Source organism: Phoenix dactylifera, unplaced genomic scaffold (genome assembly GCF_009389715.1).
Source record: "Phoenix dactylifera cultivar Barhee BC4 unplaced genomic scaffold, palm_55x_up_171113_PBpolish2nd_filt_p 000795F, whole genome shotgun sequence".
Taxonomy (NCBI): Eukaryota; Viridiplantae; Streptophyta; class Magnoliopsida; order Arecales; family Arecaceae; genus Phoenix; species Phoenix dactylifera.
In genome coordinates, this window is record NW_024068162.1 from 105,250 (window position 1) to 131,263 (window position 26,014).

Genomic DNA, 26,014 nt, shown 5'->3' on the forward strand with positions numbered 1-26,014 from the left:
TACCTTTTACACCAATCATGGAATGTAATAATTTTATAAATTTTATTTTTTGTACAACTGGAAATAAATAAATTTTTATTTGATCAAAATATATTTTTGGTTTTCTTCTACATCGATCCGCTGAAGTTTTAAAACTCGAACCGGACCGGTCTGTTAACCGGTTAGACCACCAACGAGACAGGTTTGCGGTTCGGATGAACCCCCAAAACCTTTTCACGGAAAAAACGAGCTTTTACTTTATAAAAAGCGTTCAAACCGGTGGTTAAACTAATAAACTGTTTAAACCAGTCTAGGTTTTTACGCGGTCTGGTTTTAGAATTCCGCTTAGAAATCTTTTTTAAATAAATCGAGCCGTTCAGGAGTGCGGGATTTGGTGTTCGCTCGATTCCGCCCCCTTCTCCTTCCTCGAGCTCCGGTCGACACGCGGTGGCAATCAGCAGCCCCAGGTCACCCCTACCCATGCTCTTGTCACGCCATGCAATCCTCGGTTTATAAGTTTTTAAGTTCTTCAGTGAAAAATTAAGTTTGGTCAAGCCAATTTCAGTGATTTCCTGTTGAACCATGTAATTGTCTCTTTTCTTGATGATTTTGTCATATTGTAAGATATTAGATTTTTCTAGGAAATTCTAGCAAGCTGTTTAGTATAGCAATTGCAAGTATTCATTACTTCATTAGGATTGTCAATATCGATAGGAATTGCATACTTTTATTATATTAAAGCTTCTAATTTATGATATCATATAACCATGGTTTTATTCATGAGGATTGTCGTTACTTAGTTCTAGTTTGATTGTTAGTAGAGTTTTTTTTATTCCTTGAAAATAAGAACATTTGGTAGTCGTTACTTGATGAAACCTTTAATTAACTACGGTAAAGAGTACCTTTAATTAATTTGGTATTCTATACTTCCTATGTATGCTAGCTATATAATATGATCGTAAAGAGTACTGAATTTGCTGGGTAAGTGATTATGAATATATTGTTTAGATTTTTTATGTATACTGTTATTTTTATTGTTATTAAATAATATATTTATTTATTATCGACATCACGGTTCGTTTCTGGTAACCAGTGACCGATAACTTTGCAACTTTCTGGTTTTATTAGCAGTCAGGTTTTCAAAGCACTCATTCAGGTTCCCACTATATTTCCATTATGACCATCATTTCGTCATGTTATAGTGATAAATTATAATCATTATAACTATTAGTTTAAGCCCAAATAATCTCAATCTAGAATATTTTGCGCAAAATCGACCATTATAGTGGTCAATAACAGATTCGGTGGTGTCCATTATAATAGGATGATGTTGTTATTAAAACCTTACAATGGACAAAGACCTGTGGAGAGTTGCTGCTTCAGAAGTGCACTGCAGCATTGGCCTTGGAGGTGTTCATGAGGAGCTAGCAGCAGATATCTCCACCCACGTGGAGCAAAAATGTAAATTTCATTCTATATTTTCATCTACAATTAGATTTAGGATAGATTGTTCTTCCTTTTTTCTTTTTAAATGTTTCTAACTCTTATTACGTTCGATACATGTTACCAAATAACTTAGATGACCATGATCACATGCAATCTGTCGTACTGCAGAGCATACTGTACTGGGAGAAAATCGGTACGAAACACATATTCAAGTCGATACAAGCCTCGTACTACCTGTATCGAGGCGTACCAAGGTGTATACCAATCTGTATCAAGGCGTACCGAGATGAAAATTGAGAAAATGAATAAGAGAGCTATTTTGGTACAGAGATGTGCCGTACCGTACCATATCGAACCGATAAGGTACAAACACAGTATCTAGTATCGAGATTGCAGACCTTGATCACATGCTTGATGAGTGGGAGAAGCCAAAGAGTTTATTTCCCCTCTTTCATGCACTTTCCTTCTTTCCTTGGGCATGGAGTATCATGGCTCCATAAAAACGTGGGGCATCATGGTGTTTTATCTTCCTATTATCTCGTATGGCACACAGATTTTTATCTTCCCATCATATTGCATGGCACATGTATTTTTATCTTCCCATCATCTTGCTTGGCACATTGTTTTTTTTATCTTCCATCATCCCACATGCGTGATTTTCATTCTCACATCCACTCACGTGAAGTCGGCCAAATCATTAATAGTGGGTTGCACGAGAATTTCCATTATATATGGAATATAGGCTATATATTGTCCCTTAACTTTCATTTTACCTTTTACATCTCCTATGTCTATACTATATTACTTTTGTAGTAGCACAGCATAATTATACTCGTCATTCTTTATTCTTGTAAATTTTTACTAAATATTTTCTTTTCGAGATGCAGTCCTCTTCAAATATAGACATTTGATGCATATATGGCTTAATGCCTTACTTATATATCTATGTTCATTCATCGTCATTTTGTTATTCTTTTCCAATTCATTTTTTGTTCTTTTTAAATTTAATCGCTTTTTTCTTATAGACACAAGTGCGTGAGAACAAATAGAGGATTTAACTTATTACTATATGCACCTTTAGGTTTGCAGATTCTGCCTTCATAGCCACATTAAGTCAACAAAATTAAGATGTCGGATCCCAATTTGGTGGTTCAAACTGATCTTCTATTCCTTGCTCCTATGACAATATAGTCTTAACTTGAGTATATATGTTCTAGGAGAATGTGTATGGTAGCCAAGTTGATAACATATTTCAAATATTGGAAATTACACATTAAACTCATATTTTTTTTAATAGGTTAGAAATATAATATCTTGAAAGCTACCAAAAAAATCATATAAAGGGCTTATTTTTGCTGATGAAAAGATATTGTGTGAGATATTATGGGTGTATATGGGTATGAGTCGTTGGTAAGTTTAAACTGAACTTTTTATGCTTTGTTGTTCAAGAAGTAATCTAGCATGGCGCTATACGAGAAAGCAAGAATATAAAAGCAATTTGTCCTTCTACAAGGAACCAGCTCATGATAATTGCAAGTAACTTAGCTTTTTGAACGAAAGAAAGAAATAGTATTATATATCAGACAAATAAGAACTTGTAGCTAAAAGATTCATGAAAAAGACTGGATTAGGTATTTAACTTGCACTGATACATATAGTTCTTTTCCATGGGACACTTGCATTTCTTGCATAGTAATATGTTTTCCTTCAAATCCTCAATATAGGGAGTGATGCTATAGTAATTGCAGTGATCTATAACCGAAGGAGGGTCAAGTGCTTTTCTGATGGCACCCATGAATCCCCATTTACCAACTTTGTGGCCCCATACTGGAAAAAGTGATAAAAGTTCAAGGACTTTGTTTCCATAGAGCTTTATAATTTCAGTTGATGATCCTTTGCTTACAAGTAGCCATCCTTTTTTGCCAGACTTAAAGCTCAACAAAGAGTTTGCTTCACTCATAATGAAATCAGACTTATCTGTATTTCCAAGACGGAGTTTTGAACTTAATATGCTATTCAACCGTAACCAAAAGATACGAATCTTTGTCTGAGACAAGTAGCTGCTAAGCTTTTCTTTGATGATGGTTGCTAAAATATCTCTTGTATCTTCATCGTAGTTGCTTCCAGCATATATTAATTCTAAGAGAACTCCAGCTTTGGTAATGTCTTTTATCTGGTTGGTGAGTTCCTGGACCCAACCTATGTTATTACTTCCATAAAGGCAAATTACTCTTCCATCTTGCATCTGCAAATATTCTCGATATTAATGTCTAGTAACAAAAGGACAAATATTCAATGTCATATTTAGTATGACTGAACAAAATTCTCCATAATGGTTTATGTTTCAAAGAAATTTACATGTTAGAGGAAGCATAATGTGATAATTGCGAATGAGACTGAATATCCACCATCAACATAGCCAAACAAAGTAATGAATATGTATGCTGGCCTTTCTTCATTGTTTCTACTAGTATTTATTTTTTAAGAGTTGTATGCATGTTTTTCCAAATACTTACACATTTGACAATAATGTGGGTTAAACGTTATCGATTTAAAAGAAAAAGTTATTCATATTTTAAATTTGAGGTTGTCGGCTAGGAATTGGTATTCTTTATTACCTGAGTGATAAAAAAAGAAAGTGCTCTAAATTTTTTTATATTATGTAGTAGGGTTATGTTAGTTGTTTGAATTGTATGAAAAAAAAACTCAATTTATAAGATTATTTGCTCATAGTTTGCTTATTTTAAATTGCAATAGTTCATGGTAAAGTTTTGCTGTAAGGTTTAGAAAATTGTTTATTTGTTATGAAGTGCAGAGTTTTACAATTATTTGAAATGCAATAAAATCGATTATGTATTCTTTAAAGAAACAAATACTTTTGAGCATTCAACATGTTAAAAAAAATGTTTTCTTTAAAGAAGAATCATTAAATGCATTATTCGAAGAAAAATCTGTTTGGGCATTCAACCACATAGCACTCTGTTCAAATTGTTGCGAGGACATTGCTATTTGATTTTGAAAAATGTGCAAATAAATGTAGAGCAACCATATGATTAGCAAGTATGCACACAGATTGAACATGAGCAGCGGAGTGCGAGCATAAATAATTACTTGTTTTTATTCTCATTATGTGATATTATATTATCATGAAGATACATTCAGCACATATTCAATCAATTTTTTTTTTCTTTTTTTTGGGTTTGGGACATAGGGCGATGAAGACCGTGTTATACAGGAAGACCTATCCAATAGCTAGGATTTAGTCAAGATTGTTATTATTTATTTAAATTTAATTTTTCATTAATTTTTAATTTTGTTTTATAACTTGGTGGTATTGAGATGGTTTATGTTGGTCTTTCTTCTATAAGTTACAGTTGGTGTGTAATCATCTCAAGAACTTATCATGAGAGTTTGAACCTCTATAAATGGATGACTAGATAGAGATTGTTGCTATATATTCTTTTGATATATATTTGTAGATAAAGATAATAGGTAATCGAACCATATGTTTAAACACCTCAACATTAATGCTCCTTTTAATACTCTTTTGCCTAAGTATTAATCACTTTTATTTTGTTGAAAACTGTAAGTTGTTTTTTAAAAAGATTATGGCACATGCCTTCATGATTTCTTTCATGATTATGTATTCAGATTGCAACAAATATGTTTTCACACATGCACCTGCCCTTTATGTTTGAAATAATCCGCAAGTTATGAGGTTAGAATCAATCAAAGGATTACCTACAGGTTGCCAAAGGAGCTTTGGTCTTTTCCAAGGTTTGTTGTCCTAGTATTAGACCCCATATTGATGCTACACTAGCATAGTGTCGGTACAGTACGGTACAAAATTTTGTTGGCATACCAAGTGCCGGTACGCCACTCATAGCAGGTATTGGTACCAAACTGGTAGAGTATGGTACGCCCTTTACTGTCTGGTTCGGACTGGTATGGCGTACCTTGGTATTTTCTGTACCTGAAGGCAATTATTTCTTTAACTGTAGATGAATGTTCCTTATTCTATGATGTGGGTTTTTCTCCGTATTGAATGGTTAAGATTGAAACACTCCTAAAATAATAGTATCTGTTTTAAACTTATTTTTGAAATATCTAGCAATCCTTTGACATGAAGGCATGACTACTAGCTCATCGTAGTCTAATCACATCCATTGCAACTCAAAAGATACTATTGTTGGAGTAGAAAAGGTTGTTAGAATCGACTTTGAATGGGAATAGGAAGTATAATAGTGACCTCCTTCTTGGATTTATGAGTTTTATGGTTGTGGGTTGGATGTACTAATGGTCAGCAACAAAAAGGCTGTGCTACAGTATCCCGTAGCTACATAAAACCTATGGACTAGGTTCGCTTTTAATACCAATTTTAACGACCCATGTCCTTACCCAAAAAGGCTAGCTAGAAGTTATTAAATCGGGTTGTTGGCATTGCTTAAGTACTCTCCAATACACACCTAACGAGGGACTAAACTGTTGCCGATGTGAGTCTTCGTATACTTCTATTGTTTAAGCCTTTGCATCCTTGCTAGAGGAAGAGTCCCATCACAAACACCATGTGTGGCTAGGGGACATTGTAGCCCAAATCTTTGCTGGGCTGACAATTCAATCATAGTGTTCCTATTTCTGATTGGACCCTTCCTTGCTGACTATAACAGGGCTTAAATAGGAGGAGTGTGCGAGAACCCGTGTAAATGTCTTTAGTCCCACATTTGTATGCGTTGAAGTGGTCTTGGGTGCTTAGGTAGGGCCAAAGACCCCAAATAATAACCTTGTGGTTAGCCTTTTTTAGGTGAGGTCTTGGGCTATTACAGTATCCTTTTTAGATGGGTGAAGCTGCTATTCTTATGCAAACATCTTGTATCTATGTACCTCTATGAAACATCTTGGCTCTTGGAAATTATAGATAATGGAGCTTAATTCATGTCATGCAACAAATGCAATATATAAGCCTTCAATAAAATTCACATTAATTATGTTGAAAAAACAAGCATAGGAATACAGTTAGAAACATGAATTCTACAACTCAGGGAAAACTTTTGTATAGGTACATGTTATTCCTAAAAAAGATTGATCTTATATGAACCCTAGTTAAAATATGGAGACATTTACATAGAGTTGTTTCTGTAGTTTAAAGCATTGTCATATGACTAGCTATAATACCAAAAAATCATATGTGCTTAGGATAATATAAATGATATAAAAAAAGAATATAATTAACATTTCCAAAAGTAAGTATAGAAGTATACCCAGTAGGATATAAGGGGGTCAATATCATCAAGTAGAAATTCAATTGTCCAGTTTTGTTCTTCCCAAAGCTCTCGTTCTCTTGAAACTGAAAAAGGATATGCCTTTAGCCCCCAAATTGATATCATATCCATGGCATTTAAAGATGTAACCTTTCCTTTGGAATCCAGAACCACCATGATTGGACCGCCTTGAAAATGCCATGCTTCTTTGATAAATTTTATGACAGATAAACTCAGTTTTGATGGCTCATACAGAGAATACCATGGGATTATGTTAGCCAATTTTTTGAAAGCTCTCTCTTCAGCATTAGACCATGGTATGGAGAAAACTATAGGAACCCAAACAATCACAAAGGGTTTTTCTGACCCATTTTGAGGATGATTTTGGAGTTGTTGGATGATAAGAAGAAGCTTTTCTAGGTTTATTGTTAGAGTTGATATGAAGAGTATAACCTCCTTGTTTCTCAGGACAACCACACCAACCTACACAATCAGCATAAAGGAAATCACCAACTTGGTGTATAATAATATATAATGTTCAATAACAGAAGCAACAGATGAACTAAATGGTTAGACAGAAACTCATGGAAATATACAAAACCTTAACTTCACCATATGACAGTAAAAGTTACAATAAACATGTTCATATTATATAATACAGGGCAACCTAAAAATAGTATAATACATAATAATGTTTTATTTGTACCATGGTTTTTTAGTACCCACCTGTCTTGCCCCACTATTGGGTGTATCTTAGCATACCATTGTGGAACTGAATAGTATTGAGGCTCGATATCATACCGTACCAACACATGGTATGAATATTTTGCTGAATTAGCACCTATACCATGTGTTGGTACAGTGTCGTTCCATACTATGTCATACTAAGAGTGAGGGTACCAATACGGGGCTTGTTATGGGGGGGATGTAAAACCTTGATTTGTACTAACCTTTTCTTGTGACTGATAATCCCTGAGTGGATAGTCATCCTTTAGCGCAAATAACGTGCTTAGAACTTTTTGGTTGTCAAGATGAGCCTCCTCGAACAGATGCGAGAGACCTGAATTTATGTTCTTCTCTGTTGCAGTCACACGAACAAAAGAGGGTGGGCGTAAGTCTATAAGCAATGGCACGAAAGTAAAAAAAATCCTAGAATTTTGCAATGCCTATGCTTTTAAATGCAAGTAGTACTCATATCAACTTTAGCTATGTGTAATTTAATGCTCACTGAAGGACTCAACCAAAATTCAGTTACCACTAGGATCAACTAAATAGTTCATTTCTCTTACTTTTGTTTAATATAAGTTTGCCTACTTGCAGATTGTATACATCAATTAGACTGTTTCTCATCTTTTCAATGTGATATGAAAAAACTCAGGCAAACTACTTTAAATCAAAATACAACATAAATTGAATAGTCAAATAACCTATACGGTATAACTATGTAACTTGATTAAAATTTGCAATGACCATCCTAACTCAAGAAATTGTCTATAAGTAGGTTGTTTTAACCTAATATCTTCAGTGATATTCTATCTTTGTGCTTGAATAGTTAGTTCTACTCAATGTAATCATGAGAAAATTTCCTTTCTTTTGTTTCCAATTCTTGTGTCAACCTCATACCGGAAATCTAGTTGTATAGTGACCATCTTGTTGATTGGTCAAACAAGGAAGGTCAGTAGATTTATATTTTATATTCTCAAACTAATATGCTGAAATTTGTTATAACCCTTTTTTTGGAGAGGAAAATTCTGTTATAATCTTTTGAATTTTTGAAAGTCAAAACTCGAACTTCTTCTTGCCTTATTACACCAACAGTCTAAGTTTGAAAGGATTAATGGTAATTTAGCATGATGATTAAGCTTTTATAGTTACAGTCTTCTTAATCTTTGACCGACTATTAGTATCAATGATTTTAGCATGGATGACATAATTCAATGAATTCGGCTACTTTTGTCCAATACAGCAATCCTAAAAGTATGTGGCAAGTGAAAATAACTTTAGGTGTTCTTGAAGTATGACAATTATTTAGATCTTTATCTAACCAAAATACTCGAGTTTTGTTGTCTCTAGTTTAACAAAATGTTGTTCAATTTCATTTTCCCCCTTTTTGTGTGATAAGCACTCCACCATATTGGCAATTTATAGTCACATGTCATCGAAATCACTAATTCTGTAAAGGAATCAAAAAATGAACACCCTATTTCTTTATCTTTTCATCATCAGATAACAAATTAATTGATTTCATACTTCAATTATGTTCTTAGGTAACCACTGGCTGGGCAGGTTTTTGGTTCATCTCATTCTTAAGCTACTCTGGGCTGACATTTCAAAGGCATATGATTTCTACGAGTTATGCTTCTAGCCCATTTTCCCATCATACTTGGCTTTGAGCTAGGTTGCTAGCACTCATTGTCTACAGCTGTCAGGTCCATGAGAAGGCACAAAACATACAAAATATAGGACTATGTGGAAAATAGATCCATTATCGAGTGCAACAACTACCAATGCCAGAAATATAACATGATCTATGAATAGGACTATGTGGAAAATAGATCCATTATCGAGTGCAACAACTATCAATGCTATAATTATAACATGATCTATGAATAGCTGAGGCCTCTTTAGTGTTTCTTTTTCTCATGTAAACATTTCTGTCCATAGAATGTGGTTTAGAGTCAATAAATAGTTTATCTTTCAAATAATGCATTTACCAATAAAAGTCATGATGATGCATTACCTATTTGTTGATGAAAGATATCGAGTTGCTTTCTTAAAAAAATGTCCATGTCGCCGACCTTACGGGCTGAACTCCAAAGTTCCCATGTTGCAGTTATGGTACTTGTGTGCCTGTAAAATTGATTTAATACTATTAAATCCATCTTGTTTCATACTTGTTCTTACATGTTAAACATAGGGGAGGGCATGCCAGTTGCTTCTAGTTATGATCAGAACAGTATTCTATTACTAATAGAACAATGATCTCCATGATCTTTTGAGAAACACAGTGCTAAAATAATGCCACCACCAGGGTTTGAAACCCTGGACCTCTACAAAGAGCAAGCCTTTTGGAGAGGGTTGCCAACCACTGGACCAAATTCCTTTGGTGTGGTCTCCATGATCTATATGCTGCAAAAATATTATCATTCTCTTATGGAGGTGATTAATCAAATTTGAAAGATCATATCTTTTAGATCAGGGAAAGAACATGCACTTGCTCGAAGCCCAATGCTGCCAAGCTAGTGATCTGGGAGGCGCATGCCACTGAACTTCTGATTACCCAGTAGGAAGCTTGGTGGATTTGAGTCTTCATCGCAGCCACTGCATCATAATCTAGGGTTGTGTATTGCACTGGAAGCATTTCAAATTCCACCATGCATTTTGTCACGCTGACCATTTTCTCAACAAGATACCTGAAAGCCTTGAGCTTTTGCTCCAATGATTTGGTGACTTGTATCCTATTCCTCAGCCCTTTTATTAATCCTATTGATAAGGCCAGAGGATTAGTAGGATATAGCTGCATGATGAGCCAAAGCTCCCCAAAGCTTGTCGCCACAGCTGCAAGCACTATAACAAGTTTTGTGCTCCATGAATGCTTCCCCAACAATTCTAGCACAGCCATTGTTGTTGCATGCAAGGATCGATCCATCGAGCTGTACCTCAGCATCTGTCATTGAAGGAATTCGTGGAGTTACATATTAATATAGGGACATGGAAAAATGATTGTCCAGTTATCAATGTTCACTTGTACCTCACATGAGATGTGATGAATTGTCTGTCCTAGTTGTTTGATGGTGCTGACAATCCCAGTGTCTTGTCTGCCATTACGATCTGCTTGAACTGATTTTATACCTGACTTGACGACCTGGAAATGATAGCTATTAATTTGTTGTTCTTCTGAAAGAGTACTTGGGCAGAAAAAAAAAAAATCATCTCATGATTTTGTTTTTGGAGCAGATAATAATAGTTTATTGGAAAATTTTATCATCTTAAACCCTCTATTAGATCTATTACATATTCATTGCAAGAGCTTGCTGTGATACATCTATTGCATTTTCAGTTATGGACTACTCAAGAAACATAACCTAAAAAATGCGAGGATTGAAGAAAGAAAAGAAGCTGAAGGGGAACAGTATTATATTACACATGGCATTGTGATGTTGTGGATGATGTTCTCAGTCAGATGGAGTAGTGGAGCAGAGTCAACATGATAATCATCTGGCATGTGTGTCTGCAGAATTTTTTTCATCAAGATGTCCTCATGGGAGGATAGGAAGTGCGCTGAAGTACTGTTGGACTGCATTATGTGAACCTTCGCTACTCTGTATATGATTTGTCTTCTCGGTGAGTGAAAATTTCTGGCTGCTGTGATTGTATTAGTAGACTTGCATGCCTTGTTCACTGGGTATTTGGAATCTGCTTTTTAAGGTGATCTGTGTCAGTTGATTTGAATAAAACATTGTTCACTTCCTCTTTATCTTTTCGAAAGTTATAGTGGAACAGGTATCTATGAACTCATCAATGACGAGAGTTATATTACTGAAGTCAAATGTTTGGAGAGTTCAAAAGGACGAGCTTGGTGATTCTGCTTCTACTTGTTAACAACTGATTGCTTAATTCTGAAGGTACTTAGAAGCATATGATTTAACTGTTGCTTTTCTTGCATCAAATTGGAAAGTCTCTTTATTGAAAAAGTTGAAGGAGCCAAATATCATAAGATTGGAGTGAGATCACAGAGTATTGAGTGGTGCTGAAGGCCATTCAATTAGAGCATGCCAAGGCTTATGGAGATGATGAGAACCCATGTTGAGCATTGAGTGCTTTGCAAAAATTCCAACAGCTTCCTCTTTTAAAAGGAAATGGAATCTGACTTTAACCCCAAGTCAAGGAAGATGACTGTATGAGAGGGCTAAAGCTTAAGGATAAAGCTGGTTCCTTCCTTGCTTTCTCCCTTTAACCACAGGGCAGTAATTCTTCTCTTTTTTTTTCGCTTTTTTCCAATAAGATTTATAACATGTGTTCATAAGTTGCTCAATCAAAATTAAATGTTTAAAGCGCAGTAAGTGCATGATTGGACGTTGTTAGATCACTAATCTAACCTATTTTGGGGGAAAACACTAAAGGAACTTGAGATTCTCTTTTAGCTTCAATTATGTGGGAGTCATCATTGTTCTTTGTCATCTTTGTTCTTTGCATGCAGACTTGCAGCTGGCAATGAGGGTAGGGACTGCTGAAATTACTTCTGAGCTTTCATTTCCTATAATGCAAGATGCTCTGGCTTAGTTACCATCCAGGTGGAACAATTACCTTGTTGACTTTGGTGACTTGAAGGGACTGCAGCTTTTACCCACGATCTTGGTTTGGATACGACACCCATACAGAAAATAGAAAATATCAGCTCTTTTTATTTTGGCCGAGAAAAATAGATAACCCTGTTATATTGATTTATATGATATCAAAAATATAATCCAATATTTTCCAATCAAATTGTAATTCATTGATTTGATATTCTAGTTAGTAAATCTCAAATTTAATAATTTTTAAATGATTACTAACTTTGGATTTATCATATTGGCCAAGATTTTGGTATATGGGCTTTTCCAGTCTAGTAAGAATTCTAAACCGCTGCACTACAAGTAATAATACAATAATCAAACAAACAATACCAGGTAAAATAAATGCCATATCAATACTCGGAAAACTCATATAAATAATATGCACATAAGCCCATCTTATCAAAAAAGCGCGCGCATGCGCATATATATATATATATATATATATGTGTATATATATATATATATATATGTATATATATATGTATATATATATATATGTATATATATATGTATCTATATATATGTATATATATATGTATATATGTATATATATATGTATATATGTATATATATATGTATATATATATGTATATATATATATATGTATATATATATACATATATATATATGTATATATGTATATATATATGTATATATATATGTATATATATGTATATATGTATATATATATGTATATATATATGTATATATATATATATGTATATATATATGTATATAAATTTAACCAATTGTTCAATAATAGTTTTTTATGTCATGTAATTCGTTTTTCATTAACTTAATTTTCAGGTTTCATAGCACTATTTTTTCAGCTTTGGACTAACCAAGATCATGACCTAATCCAAGATTGCTAAACAAAATTCCACGTATAAGCATGTGGAGGCTATCCCACGCATAAGCCCACGGAGGCTATCCCACGCGTAAGCCCATGTAGACTATTCGATGCATAAGCTCGTAGAGGCTATCCCATGCATAAGCTCGTGGAGGCTATTTCATGTATAAACTTGTGGAGACAATCCCATGATAAGATTAGTCCAAACCATATCTTATCAATTTGATTTATATGTTACTCTTGTCAAATCAATTTCTACTTACACAGTGCATTTTCCTTAATTTTAAGGCATCATTGTTCACATAATCATGTTTTCAATATCTACTACGTATAATAACCATACAAGCATATCTAATACGTAAAATAACCATACAAGTATATTTGTATTGAAAATCATATAAAATATGCCATCACATGCCAAACCAGATCTATCGATGTAAATATCATCATGCAAATTGCAAATCTTATAATGTAGATTTCATGATGCAAATCCAATGGTTCAAACTAATAAACATATATATATATATATATATATATTGGTGACCAAGTAGAGGGATTCTTACCTCTATCGAAGACAGACTAAACATAACAATCACTGACCCACTTCATGATCTACGAGCTGGGGTACAGAGTACCCCGATCAGAAACTTCTTGCATAGATGACTCTTTCTCTACAAAATCAAACTCGATTATCATAAAAAAAACAAACAGTCGACTAGCAACCTAGACCGCCTACCGACGTTCACTAGGGTCCATCACTAGGCCCCCCAAATGCCTTCTACTACTTATCTCGAATCAACTCGTGAAACAAGAATTAGATCATGGCACTGGTAACACAATAGAGATTAGTGATGATAAAGTTTAGTGTTACCCAGCAAGGATCCGAGTAAGGGCCAACACACCGTGCAACAACAAGCATGATTCAAGGTCCTCTTTTACTAAGGGTTGACCAGAGGTCTATTGAGGTGGCCAGGACCCTCTTCTAGGGCTCATGGAGAGGGAGAAAAAAATAAAGAAAGAGAGAGAAATAGGGAGATTAGAGAAAGAAAGAGAGAGATGGGCTTTCTCTCTCCTTCTCTTCTTCTTCCTTCTACTGAGATCCAAATCCTCAACTTCATGAATAGAGAAAGGAGGAGGACTTGGCTGATCAGGGTGGTCTGGCAAGGCGGCAGCTAGAGGCGGGTGGGGTGGTGGAGAGCGGCCGACGACAGCCAATGGGAATGACTGTGCTCGGCCCAAAATGAGGAAAGAAAGGAAGAGGAACAACGTCCCCTAGCTACCCGGTGGAAGCCCACAAGGCCCAAGGAAGCGGTGGGGAACTTAATGGCGAGGGGGTAGAGAAGGTGCTCTTCAGCCGACGGTGGCGTTTTCTAGTAGAACCCAACGATAGGAGAGGAGGTGGCTCTCGGAGTAGTGCACTCGAACTAAAGAGAAAATGGAGGTGCGTCGGGCGTCTGTATTTGGTCGAGGTGGCACGCCGGCCACTGGAAAAGAAGGAGGTGGGGAGGTGAGGGGCGATGGGTCAATTGAGGAGAAGAGGGGTTTAAATAAATGTTTGGGAGAGGGGATAAGTTCGAACGAATGACGACACCTATCGGCCGTTACCAGTTGCAACAGTCCCTAGCGGCCGTCGGCCTTTCGCACTGGCCATGCCTCCCTCGGTAGCACCTCATCGGCAGTCATTCGGGCAAGGGATTACGATCCCCTATTCCGATTTTTTTTTTTTGAATCATTTTATTTGAAGCCGGCTGGGCCTATGGACTTGCCGGCGCACCAGCCCAAATGAAGTGGGTTCTTACATTAGGTGCTTTGTTGTCCGCATCTAATATTTTGTGTGCGCCTGATGGAAACCACCCCGCCGCCCAACCAAACAAAAGAAGGCAAAAAAACATCATTCATGCTTTCCATATCACTATTTACCAGTCAAATGTTCTCTCTTCCTCTGTTATGGCCTTTTCTTCAACTTCCATGACAAAGTGCTCGATGTTTTTTTAAAAAAATATTAGTGCAATCGTCAACCCCATTTATATTATTTGGTAAGGCTGATACTTTTTTATATGGCAGGTATCTTTCCGAGCATGGCCTTAGTTCGACTTGGGCTAGCATATATTTGAACCAATACATATTGAAAGCTAACGAAAGGAACAAAAGAGATTTGATATTGTATCTGGACCTACGTCAGCTCTCAAAAATTGCTATAAAATAACATAATCCTAAAGATCTAATTAAATAAGGCTGATACTAATAAAATCTAGACAAACTTGGAAGGATCTGACATCAAAATCAATTGGAGATCTTATCCAATTGAAAGGCATATTATGAACATTTTTTTTATTCTTGTAACAAATTTCTATATTTGCATCAAATCAAATCAAAGCATATATTAGATATTCCTTTTTCTTTATATGTAAATTATTCTACCTTTTTCAGCAAGAAACAAATGTGGACACATTTGTGGATAAGTTCAAAGTATCCTATAATTATAAATAGGGGTGCCTAACTTTGTAAAAAGTATATTGAATCCAATAAAATTTCAAATTCTCTTCTTTATTATTCTAGGAGAGTTGTTTATAATTGCTTTCTCCTATGTTGTTATTCCATTGTTGAGTAGATTTTATTCTTCAAGAAGAATCATCATTATGTATCCAATTTTGTTATCAGGGTGAGTTCTGATTTACATGTGGTATTTATTTTATATCTGATGCAGCACCAGTGCGGGGAAAGAGGAGAAGAAAGAAGAACAAGAGAAGGAGAAGGAAGAAGAGGTTGTAGAGACGCAGGAAGAATAGAGGAGGAGAGGAGAAAAAGAGAAGAAAGAACGTAGGAGAAAGAAAATTCCAAATTACTTCATTAAACCCTAATCATGAAAATAGTTCCCTATATATAGGGCCCAAATACACAATTTGCATAAACCCCCTTACACAAAAATAAATTCTAATAAACCCACAAATAACACAAATAAACCACAAATAAGCTCTAAAATGCAAATAAGCCTAGAAATAAAATAAACCACAAATTAACCCTAGAATGCAAATAAGCCTAGAAATAAAATAATAAAATAAATATGCAAATAAACGGGTCTGACTCAATCCGGGGGCTCAGGATCATCTGGATGAAGGGCTCTGATGTCCCCATCAACTCCTCCCGGGTGAGAAAACTCGACCCCGTCGAGTACAGGTCTGGCCGGCTGTCGTACTGCTCCAGAAGATCGAGGTCAAGGCGCTGCAACTGTGCTCTAGAAATCCACGTCACATCAGACTTTGGTCGACCTTTCCACCGAACAAGGTAACGTTGGTAATCACCGTTCCTGGTTGAAATAACCTGCTCATCCAATATATGTTCTATTTGTTCTCTGCGTGCATGAATTTTGGGAAGTGGTGGCTCAACAGCAGGTAATAGGTCAGGGTGTCCAACATGGGCAGGTATATCAATAAAGGGGTCAGAAGGCATGAATATTATCTTTTTGTATGGGACCAAATCTTCAATATTAAATGTCGCACTAATTCCATAGTGTTGCCCAGTAGATACAACCCAAGAGGGGGGGTGAATTGGGTCTTTTAAAACTTTTATGCTACTTCTAAAACTTTTTGATTAACTATGCTAAGTTGTATAGATGCACAGTGAAAGTTAAACTTAGCAAGGGTTTGATGTATAGACTTCGACTTGATTAAATATGCTTGCAACTAAAGGATGTGCGGATAAGAATTAAGCAAGCAATTTATCTAAGTAAGTAAGTGTGTTAGTTAGACAATAACTAGAGGCATTACAAACACAAAGGACATATAGTGGTTCGGTGCACCCCAGCACCTACATCCACTCCCCAAGACCTCTTGGGAATTTCACTATAATCCTACCGATTACAGCCGGTTGTTTTACAAGCTCACAACCCAACTTGTTGTTTTACGAGCGCACAACGAACTCGGTCGGTTTTCCCAGGCTCACCGACTAGAACCACTCCGATTGTTTTTCCGGGCTCACAATCAAACCCTTACACGTTGGTTTTACCCTCGGCTCACCAACAAACCTAAACCCCGTTGGTTTTCCCTTTGGCTCACCAACAAACCTTTCACCGTTGGTTTTCCCTTTGGCTCACCAACAAACCTTTACCCCTTGATTCAATCCCGTGATTGAATCAAGTTACAAGATATTATAACAAAGTTTAAGATAAATCAAAGCTTCTTAAACAAGCAAATATAACACTATAAGCAAATAGAGTAAAGTGAAGTCCTCAAACGAGTTTGGAAGATGAAGGAGCTCGACTTCTTCTTTACTTGACCCTCTTCTGATTTGGCACGAAGTGGAGGATCACTGAGGCAGCACACGGATGGAGAGGAAGCTTTGGGATTCACTTGGATGCTCTTCTTCCCTCTATTTCACTTTGAATGGCCCTTTTGTGCTTTTGGGAGATTTCCCTTGTAATCTGTTTAGAATCTCTTCCCTAAAAGTTCTCTCCCACTTCCATGAGTTCTCCCCTAGCTCTCTTCTTGTTTTTATAGCTTTAGATGGCGTGGAAACAAGAATATAGCCGTTAGAGACAAGAAAAAGAGCCGTTGGACACAGTCTGCATTTCCTGACAATGTTACCGTTGGGATCGGAGTCGACTCGCGCGATCAGGAGTCGACTCGCCTGTTGCAGGAGTCGGCTCGTGTTTTACCGGAGACGACTCGGCCACTGTTCCAAATTTGAATTAATGTGCTTGCCTCGACTGGGAGTCGACTCGTCTTAACCTGGAGTCGACTCGCCAACTTCTGGAGCTGACTTGGCAATTTCGGAGTCGGCTCATCCACTGAAGTCCGTGGATCCAATTTTGAATTTTGTCCTCTCGAGTCGACTCGACTGTCCTGGGAGTCGACTCGAATCTCAGAGCCCGAACTCCCGATCCTCTGTCTTTTGGCTCGTCCAGTCTTGGAGTCGACTCGAACTTTCTTGGAGTCGACTCGGCTCTCAGTTTGCGAAACACAGCCTTCTGCCATCTTGGTGTAGCGCTGCCTTGGAGTCGACTCGAGCTGTATGGGAGTCGACTCGAATCTCAGAGGCAGTAACTTGGTTTTCTGTCTGTTGATGGTCGCGGAGTCTCGGAGTCGACTCGTGCAATGCGGGAGTCGACTCGAATCTCTGAGTCCCAAAAATGCTCTCTGACTTTTTCCTTGTGTTCCGCTGAGAGTCGACTCTTGCTTTCTTTGGAGTCGACCTACCAACCATCGGAGTCGACTCGCGTTCCACTGGAGTCGACTCGAATCTCAGACCCGAAAACTGCTCTCTGACTTTTCTGCCTGTGACTCCTAGGAGTCGACTCATACTTCCCCGGAGTCGACTCGGTAAACATTGGAGTCGACTCGAATTCCTCAGGAGTCGACTCGAAGACTATTCTTTCGAATTTTTCCTTTGATTTTACTCCTCCAATTTGAACCTTTTGAACTTTAAACTTGGGCCAATGAATTGTAGCTTTCTTCTAACTTTTCTTGAGAGCTTTTGGAGGCCTTCTTGTGTTCTTCCAACTTGCTATGTTCCTTGCAAAATAAATATCTTTCTCCTTGCAACATAAACATTAGTATCTATACTTCAAGATTTTGTGATCATCAAAATCAATCTATGAATCAATCTTTGGGTCATCAATCTCCCCCTTTTTGATGATGACAAAACTTGGAGTATATGCAATATAAAAGATATTGTTTTCTAGAAGTAATACATAGCTAAGTTGCATGAAGTAGAAAATATATATATTTAAAAAAAACATACTTCATGATAATGCTTTAGATTTAATCAGCTTAACACAATCAACATATTTCAATTTAAGCTGATTTGTATTCAATTCAAAGCATAAAGGCATTATGAGCATATACTTAGATATTTCTCCCCCTTTTTGACAACATCAAAAAGATAGTGAAACATTAAGCACAAAGATCAGAATGCTCATATATTTCTTTTCCTTATTGTACTCTGATTTGCAAGTTAAATTATTGCAAGGATATGAATCATATAACTCAAGGCAATAATATTAGAATCAGATTAATAAGCATAGATCAGAGCCAATTAAGATAATTTCAGAGCAGAACACATCGAATGTGATACCACAGATAGTTTTCTAAGCAAGTGTAGGTGGAATCTTTCTTAAGTTAATTCAAGAAGTACCACACGAATGGAAATCTAACCTCTCTTCAATAATAAGTATGAAAGCTTGTTCATTTAGGACCTTTTGCCCAATCTATTAAGTATTTTATCAACCATGAGAGCAAATTAATTAATTCTCTTAATGACTTCAAAGTTCTTTTATGATAATAGGAGCATTGGGGCACAAATATCAAATATACATTCATGCAATTTTTGATACATCTTAGAGCTCTTTTAAAGACTTTCTTTTATTTCTTTAGAAAATAAGCACAATTTGATACATAAAAATATGAATTGGCACACAATTTAAGTTTTAAAGATCAAGTCAATTAGGACTCATTAGTGAATATCAAAATAGATTTTCTAAAAGATACTCAAGAAAATTTTACACGTTATTCTCCCCCTTTTTCATTAAGTTAGAGGCTCTTTAAGCTCAACTTGCAATTTGGTTCATGATTTATGCATAAGATATACTAACCAAATAACACGCCTCAAGGTGTATCATAAAGATTTTCAGATTAAATTTCAGATGATACATATTGGAGAGTATTAGGATCATTTTTCATTTTGTATTCTTCCTCTCTCCTTTAGTTATAGATATACGCGATTAAGTTCCGTGAGACCTCTCCTTCTGAAATGTTCTTTCTCCCCATCTATTGATCATTCCATTTAAGAGTTTAGAATTTGAAGATAATGTTCATAAGATTGTCAATCTCAAAAATATATTTTCTATAAGTTTCAGCTCATTTTCATAAGACTCAAGGTTTGAGATAAGACAGCCTTTATAGAACTCATCTCAAGGTAATTAAAGCATGTCTTGCAATATAAGGAGGTTCATCAAAATCAATCCATAAAATTCAAGGTATGCATCAAATTAAAGTTTCTTTAGGATAAGATACTAAATATCTAAAGCTCCCCCTCAAAAGATGCATTCTTCTTTAATCATTCTTTTCTTTGGTTGAATTTCAGAATTTAATAATAAACGTGAATAAAACTAAAATTCTGTAATATCAAGAATGTAGAGTAATCTAGTATTATTCCAAAATTTGTAGTAATTACTCTTTCTAATCCTTTACGAACAAGTTATGCTTTCTCATAATCTTAGAGAAAATGTATAGAAATATTAATCAGAAAATGATTCATTTGAAGCTTAGTTTCTTTCAACCGCATTTACATTTTCTTTCTTTTAGAATCATTTGAGTGAGCTGAAATATTTCTAACTTTAAGATCATTCACTCTATTGATAGAAGTGTTTAATAATGTAGGAGAGAAAAACATATAGATGATTATTGAAATATATATATTTTTAGAACTCAATTTCTTAATCATAGTTTTTCATGAAGCACAATAAATCTTTTTAATATCAAAATAAAATCATATATTTAGAAATTTTTGTTTGCAATCAAGATCATCGAAAGACACATCATTTGAACCGATATTAGTATACTTTGAAGATAAGAAATGATATGTTTCGGATGCGTATCGGAGCAATCAAAATAAATTCTGTTTTTCTTACATTAACATTTTATTTAGTAATCATATGGAGTTTAAAACTTTTATACAAAATCGGATTCTGAATTACATAGGATTTTCAATAGAAGCTTTCTAAGTCATAATATGAGATATGTATCTTTCACAATGTAGCTCATCTTAAATTGTTACGATTGAAAAATACATATTTCAATAACATTAAAGCACTTTCAGAATCTTTGTGTTTAATTTTGAGTTTCGATACAAAATAAAGGATATTTTAACAAGTATTAGGACATTATGTATCAAAGTTAGGCAAGTAGAAAGATAGATCAATATCAATTTATTTTCCTAAATAGAGATGTTCTTCTCTTCTCCTTTCTACAATTTTATTTAGCTTTCAGATTTTAACAATGATTGTGAATGACAAATCTGAAATTTCTTTTCAATAAAACTAAACAAAAGATGTTATGTAGCAATTCAAATATTCAATCAAATTGTTCAAGTATGAAACATTACAAAATATTGAGAACCCATAAATCAAGACATCATACCATATGCAAAATATACCATGTGTTAAGTCATGCATTAAAATACTAATAACAAGAATGTCAAGGATCAAAATCAATTCTTTTCAAATAAACTCCCCCTATTTAAATATAATCTTGCAATGATTTCATCCTTAAAGTGTGTTTTCAAGTGATTAAAAATTTGACTTAATTCTACTTTCATTTACTTTGTTTTTCATTTATAACTTTCTTATGCTCTATACTCTATTTGCTCCCTATCCGGTGGAGTTGGGAAGGGGCACGAGGTACTACCACTAGCCTCCCTCTTGTGCCGTCCCTAATATGCCCTACACCGAATAGTTGGGTCAAATAGTGCCGGGTACTACCACTAGCCTCCCCATTGGCACCATCCCTATGATGAGCAATATAGAAAGGTTAAAATGTTCACTTCAAACTCTCCCTGTTTAAGTGTAATTAATTATGGATTTTATCACTTCCAAATATGCCGAATATATTATGCTTGTTTTGCTTTTCCTTAAGATTGGAGTACTTGCTTTTGCTTAGATTTTTCATCTCTTGAGTAATATCCATTTCTTTTCTTTATCTCTCTCCCTTTTTGTTATTCTCAAGTAATTTTCATGAGAGAGCAGAATAGAGAATTAATCTTACGTATCATATATATGTTATATCATGCAAACAACATTTTCATTATGCTCAAGGATTCATAACTTCTCACAAGTTATTTTACATCAACATTTTAAAGCATATACTTGTGTATTTCATGGTTATGACATAGGCAAAGATATATTTTAGTTTGGGCAAACCATGAAATAATTTCTAAAAGTATAAGTCAGTCAATACACATATAGACATGATATCAAAAATTAATAATTAAAGAATTTAATCATGCCATAATAAGATTTAAGTTACTGACTTTGCTCAACTAATTTGTGAGAAAGGTATCTAAATTACCTATTCATTATATGTTCTTCAAGCCAAACTAGATTTCTTATGTGTGAACTTTTGGCCGAAGAAGATCCTCTCTCTTGTTTGCATGTGAATGTTTAGTGTATCTTACATGAAGATATCCTTCAAGTTGAAATTTCTCATTTTTCTTTCTTGAAGGGAGGTCATTAGTTTCTTTAAGATACAAAGCATTTATCCAACATATATATATTTTTTTAACTAGATGACTCAATATAAGATATGACCATAGTTGCATGTTGAGTCACTTTACTCAAGAGATTGCCTAAATATAAGCAAGCACATATCATTTGAACTAAAGAGATAGATTCATTAACCAAGATAGTTTAAGTCAATTTAGTTTAGATTCTATTTGCTTAAGATAATTATCAATAAGATATGTTAACTATGTTTTTAATCAATTTATCTTTAACATTTGTTTCTATCAAAATTCAGATTATGATTTATTTGTTATCAATAAAATATGATTAATTAAAGTTAGATTGAAGTCTTGCACAAGGTCACATAATGAGCATACAATCTGGTCTACTAGCTGTATGATAAAATAATTATTCTATCATGCTTCAATACAGCTTTAACACAATAGATCTACTTTGCTCATCCTTTTCAAATTCTACAAGATGGGGTCATAGATATACCTTCTTCATGCCAATCTTCTATAAGAGTTTTCTTGTGGACTAACGTTGGTCAATGAAGATCCCCTTTCCTGTTTGTCTTAATTTGGAGTTGAGAGAAGATGTTAATTCATTCATCATATTTCAAACTCACTTTGCAATATAACTCTTCATTAGTATAACCAAAAATGATGTCATCAATGCATGCTTTGAGCAAATAAGATATCACAAATTCATCTTTTTGATGCATAGATTTATCACTATTACTTTCTATCAAAAAGGTTGCTTAAGCTTTTATATATCATGCTTTTGATGCTTGTTCTAAATCACATATTGCTTTATCATATATGTAATGTGTATTTTTAAATATGGTGGTTATTTTCATAGATCTCCTTTTTAATGAAGTAACTACATAGGAGTGACTTCTACACATTCATTTGACAGAATATAAAGCTCATGAAGCAAGCACATGATAATGATGATCTTTACTTCTAATCATGCAAGAATCTTTATCAAGATCTATTTCCTCTTTTCTTGATTTAGTCTTTTAGTAGTCATCAATTTTTCTTCATTAAGTGCATATGTAAAAGATTAATCATATAATTTGATTTAGTATTTTGATAATGAATCATTAGTCTCATAAAGAATAAAATGAATTGATACTTCTACAACTAGAATTTTTTCATGAATGTTCTATATGCATTGCTTGATGAATGATATCCAAGGATAGACATATCTCTATCAGATTTGGCATTATTTTCATAATAACATATACGACTGAAAAATATGAAAGATATGCAATGGTTCATTTTCCATTTTTCAGAAGATCAAAATTTTCATCAAAAATAGAAATCATATGTATGACAAGCAGTGATGATAGTCTTTTAAAAATTATTTAAGTAGATGACTATCATACATAATTGTCTTTTTCATTTCTTCAAGAATTCTATTAATCCTATTTTGCTTATGGTGTCCTTGGTGCTGAAATCATTGGATTTAATATTATTTTCTGTATAAACTTTATCAGGATTTTGGTTTTCAATACTGTGCCATGATACTCTTTATCTTCACAGTTTGGAAACCTTTATCATTTGAACCACTTTTACAAGATTTAGTAAATACAGAAAAATACTTCAGTTTTATTTTTCAAGAATAAATCCAATGTAAGCTTTTGAAAAACTTGGAGATGGAAACAACATCTTTAGATTTAGAAATGATTTTTGGTTTGTTTCCTTAGTTAGCATGCATAGCAAAAACTTTGACCTTTAAGTAGATAATCTAAGTAAGCCTATGGCAAGGTCTTTTGAGATTAAGTACATACTAGCATGAGTTGATTTTATATGCCAAGGATGGTTTCTTGGTATTCATAGTGCATATATTGAAAAGCATACCAAGTACACATTATCATATCTATGATCAATAAACAATAATGCCATGGATAATAACTCTCAATCAAGCATATAGAGAATTCATAGAGTTATTCTTAATAAATTGATTAATCATTTAGCAACTTATCCAATAGTGAGTAAAGTATACTAAAAATGAAGAGATTTGATTATATTTCCAAAAGTATTTTCTATATCACAAAATTGATCACTACTAGCAAATCATATCAAATACTAAAGCACAAATAATGATGAGATGCAAGAATTACTGATTTCATTATTATTTTTTTGTTAATAACTTTTTAAGTTTCTTTATGTTCCATAGGTACCTTGGTACACCTATGTGTACATCCTCATTTTCTCATTTTGGGTACCCAAGCTTGCTTGAGTCCTTGAGAGTTAGGACAAATGGTTCCTTTTGGAACCCATATCTGTTTAATAGTAATAACTTTACCATTTGATTTAATTATACTAGAACGATAGGTAAAGTTGTTATTCCCATCCTTTTCATTTTTGAAATAAGTTATCTTATTTAATGGTTTGCTTGGTAAATTGATAACCTTTTTCTCTAGAGATTTATGGCTAAGTGAAGGAGTCAAGCTAAATTTTGATTTATCAAAATCAGCATGTTGGCTTTCAAACATCATTTTTTAATCTTTCTGAACTTACAGTGAATTTGTTAATAAAACATCTTAATTGGTTAATTTCTTTACTTAAGTTTTGATTTTCTTTAATTAAGCTATGATTTTTCTGAATCAATTCTTCTGAAAATGACCTTAAGCTTTCATTTTCAGAATTTAGTTTCTTAAGATTTTTATTCTTTACAGTTAATTTTCTACATTCACTATACAACTCCATGAAAAGCATTTAATAATTCATCATAAGAGAATTCTTCTTGAAAATCATTTGAGGTAAGAGTAGATTCAGATTTTACCTTGTCTTCTTGTGCCATAAAGCACAAGTCAGTTACCTCTTGTAGTTTCTTGGAGCTAATATCATCATTGTTGCTCCTAACCTTTATTTTTTGGCTTGACTCTTTCTTGGTCAAGGCTTTCTTCCTTTTTATCTCTTTCTTTCTTTCTTCTTGCTTCCTCTTTTCTTTGTCTTTAGGAAGCTGATTTGCCTCGGAGTCGACTTGGACCTTATTGGAGTCGACTCGGTTATCTTGAGGGTCGACTCTGAAATACTTGGAGTCGACTCGACTGAGGTGGGAGATTCAACACCTTTTTCTGCAGTCTCATTGTTAGAATGTAATTGAAGCACATGAGAGCTAATCTGAGATTTATCATAAATATTTCTAAAGTATCCCAGATCTCCTTAGCAGATAAGCATGCAGAAATTTCATTAAACTTTGTTTCTTGAATAGCACAATATAATATGTTCATAGCATTAGCATTTAATTGTGCTAAGTCCTTCTCATTAATATGAGAGAGTGTGTGAAGGTCATTTATTATGATTTTCCATAGATAATAGTTTTGTGATTGAATGAAGATGCGCATGCGTATTTTCCAATGTGGGTAGTTTATACCATTAAACAGTGGAGGTGTATCAATTGATTGTCCTTCTCCTAGAAAACTATCTATTTGAGTTATCATGATCTTTGGCTCTAGTCGGTTAAGACTACAAATAATATTTGAAGCACCTGCTCTGATACCACTTGTTGCCCAGTAGATACAACCCAAGAGGGGGGGTGAATTGGGTCTTTTAAAAACTTTTATGCTACTTCTAAAACTTTTTGATTAACTATGCTAAGTTGTATAGATGCACAGTGAAAGTTAAACTTAGCAAGGTTTGATGTATAGACTTCGACTTGATTAAATATGCTTGCAACTAAAGGATGTGCGGATAAGAATTAAGCAAGCAATTTATCTAAGTAAGTAAGTGTGTTAGTTAGACAATAACTAGAGGCATTACAAACACAAAGGACATATAGTGGTTCGGTGCACCCCAGCACCTACATCCACTCCCCAAGACCTCTTGGGAATTTCACTATAATCCTACCGATTACAGCCGGTTGTTTTACAAGCTCACAACCCAACTTGTTGTTTTACGAGCGCACAACGAACTCGGTC

At 34.5% G+C, this 26,014-nt stretch overlaps 1 protein-coding gene and 1 long non-coding RNA gene across 3 annotated transcripts; one reads left to right on the forward strand and one right to left on the reverse strand.

Annotated features, from left to right (window-relative positions):
- Positions 1-310: 310 nt before the first annotated feature.
- Positions 311-12,191, forward strand: LOC120107207. Of its 2 annotated transcripts, XR_005509110.1 has the most exons (4): positions 311-446; positions 1,303-1,440; positions 10,744-11,308; positions 11,884-12,191. It is a non-coding gene; the product is annotated as an uncharacterized LOC120107207 (long non-coding RNA). The 2 variants fall into 2 exon arrangements; XR_005509109.1 differs by having other exon boundaries at positions 10,744-12,191.
- On the reverse strand, positions 3,028-11,015 carry LOC120103853 (protein SIEVE ELEMENT OCCLUSION C-like). Its single transcript, XM_039120375.1, has 7 exons — positions 10,828-11,015; positions 10,435-10,548; positions 9,896-10,350; positions 9,424-9,533; positions 7,634-7,761; positions 6,684-7,166; positions 3,028-3,670 (listed from the first exon to the last, which is right to left on the reverse strand). The coding sequence occupies exons 1-7, from the start codon at positions 10,984-10,986 to the stop codon at positions 3,053-3,055; spliced, it is 2,067 nt and encodes a 688-aa protein (XP_038976303.1). The 5' UTR covers positions 10,987-11,015; the 3' UTR covers positions 3,028-3,052.
- Positions 12,192-26,014: the final 13,823 nt, after the last annotated feature.

Coding starts and splice junctions, on each gene's coding strand:
- LOC120103853 (XM_039120375.1), bottom strand. CDS start 10,986: ATGCAGTCCAACAGTACTTCAGCGCACTTCCTATCCTCCCATGAGGAC. Junction 7,762..9,423: donor TATCTTTCATCAACAAATAG/GTAATGCATCAT, acceptor TGACTGCAACAG/AGAAGAACATAAATTCAGGT. Junction 3,671..6,683: donor ACCCCCTTATATCCTACTGG/GTATACTTCTAT, acceptor GAATATTTGCAG/ATGCAAGATGGAAGAGTAAT.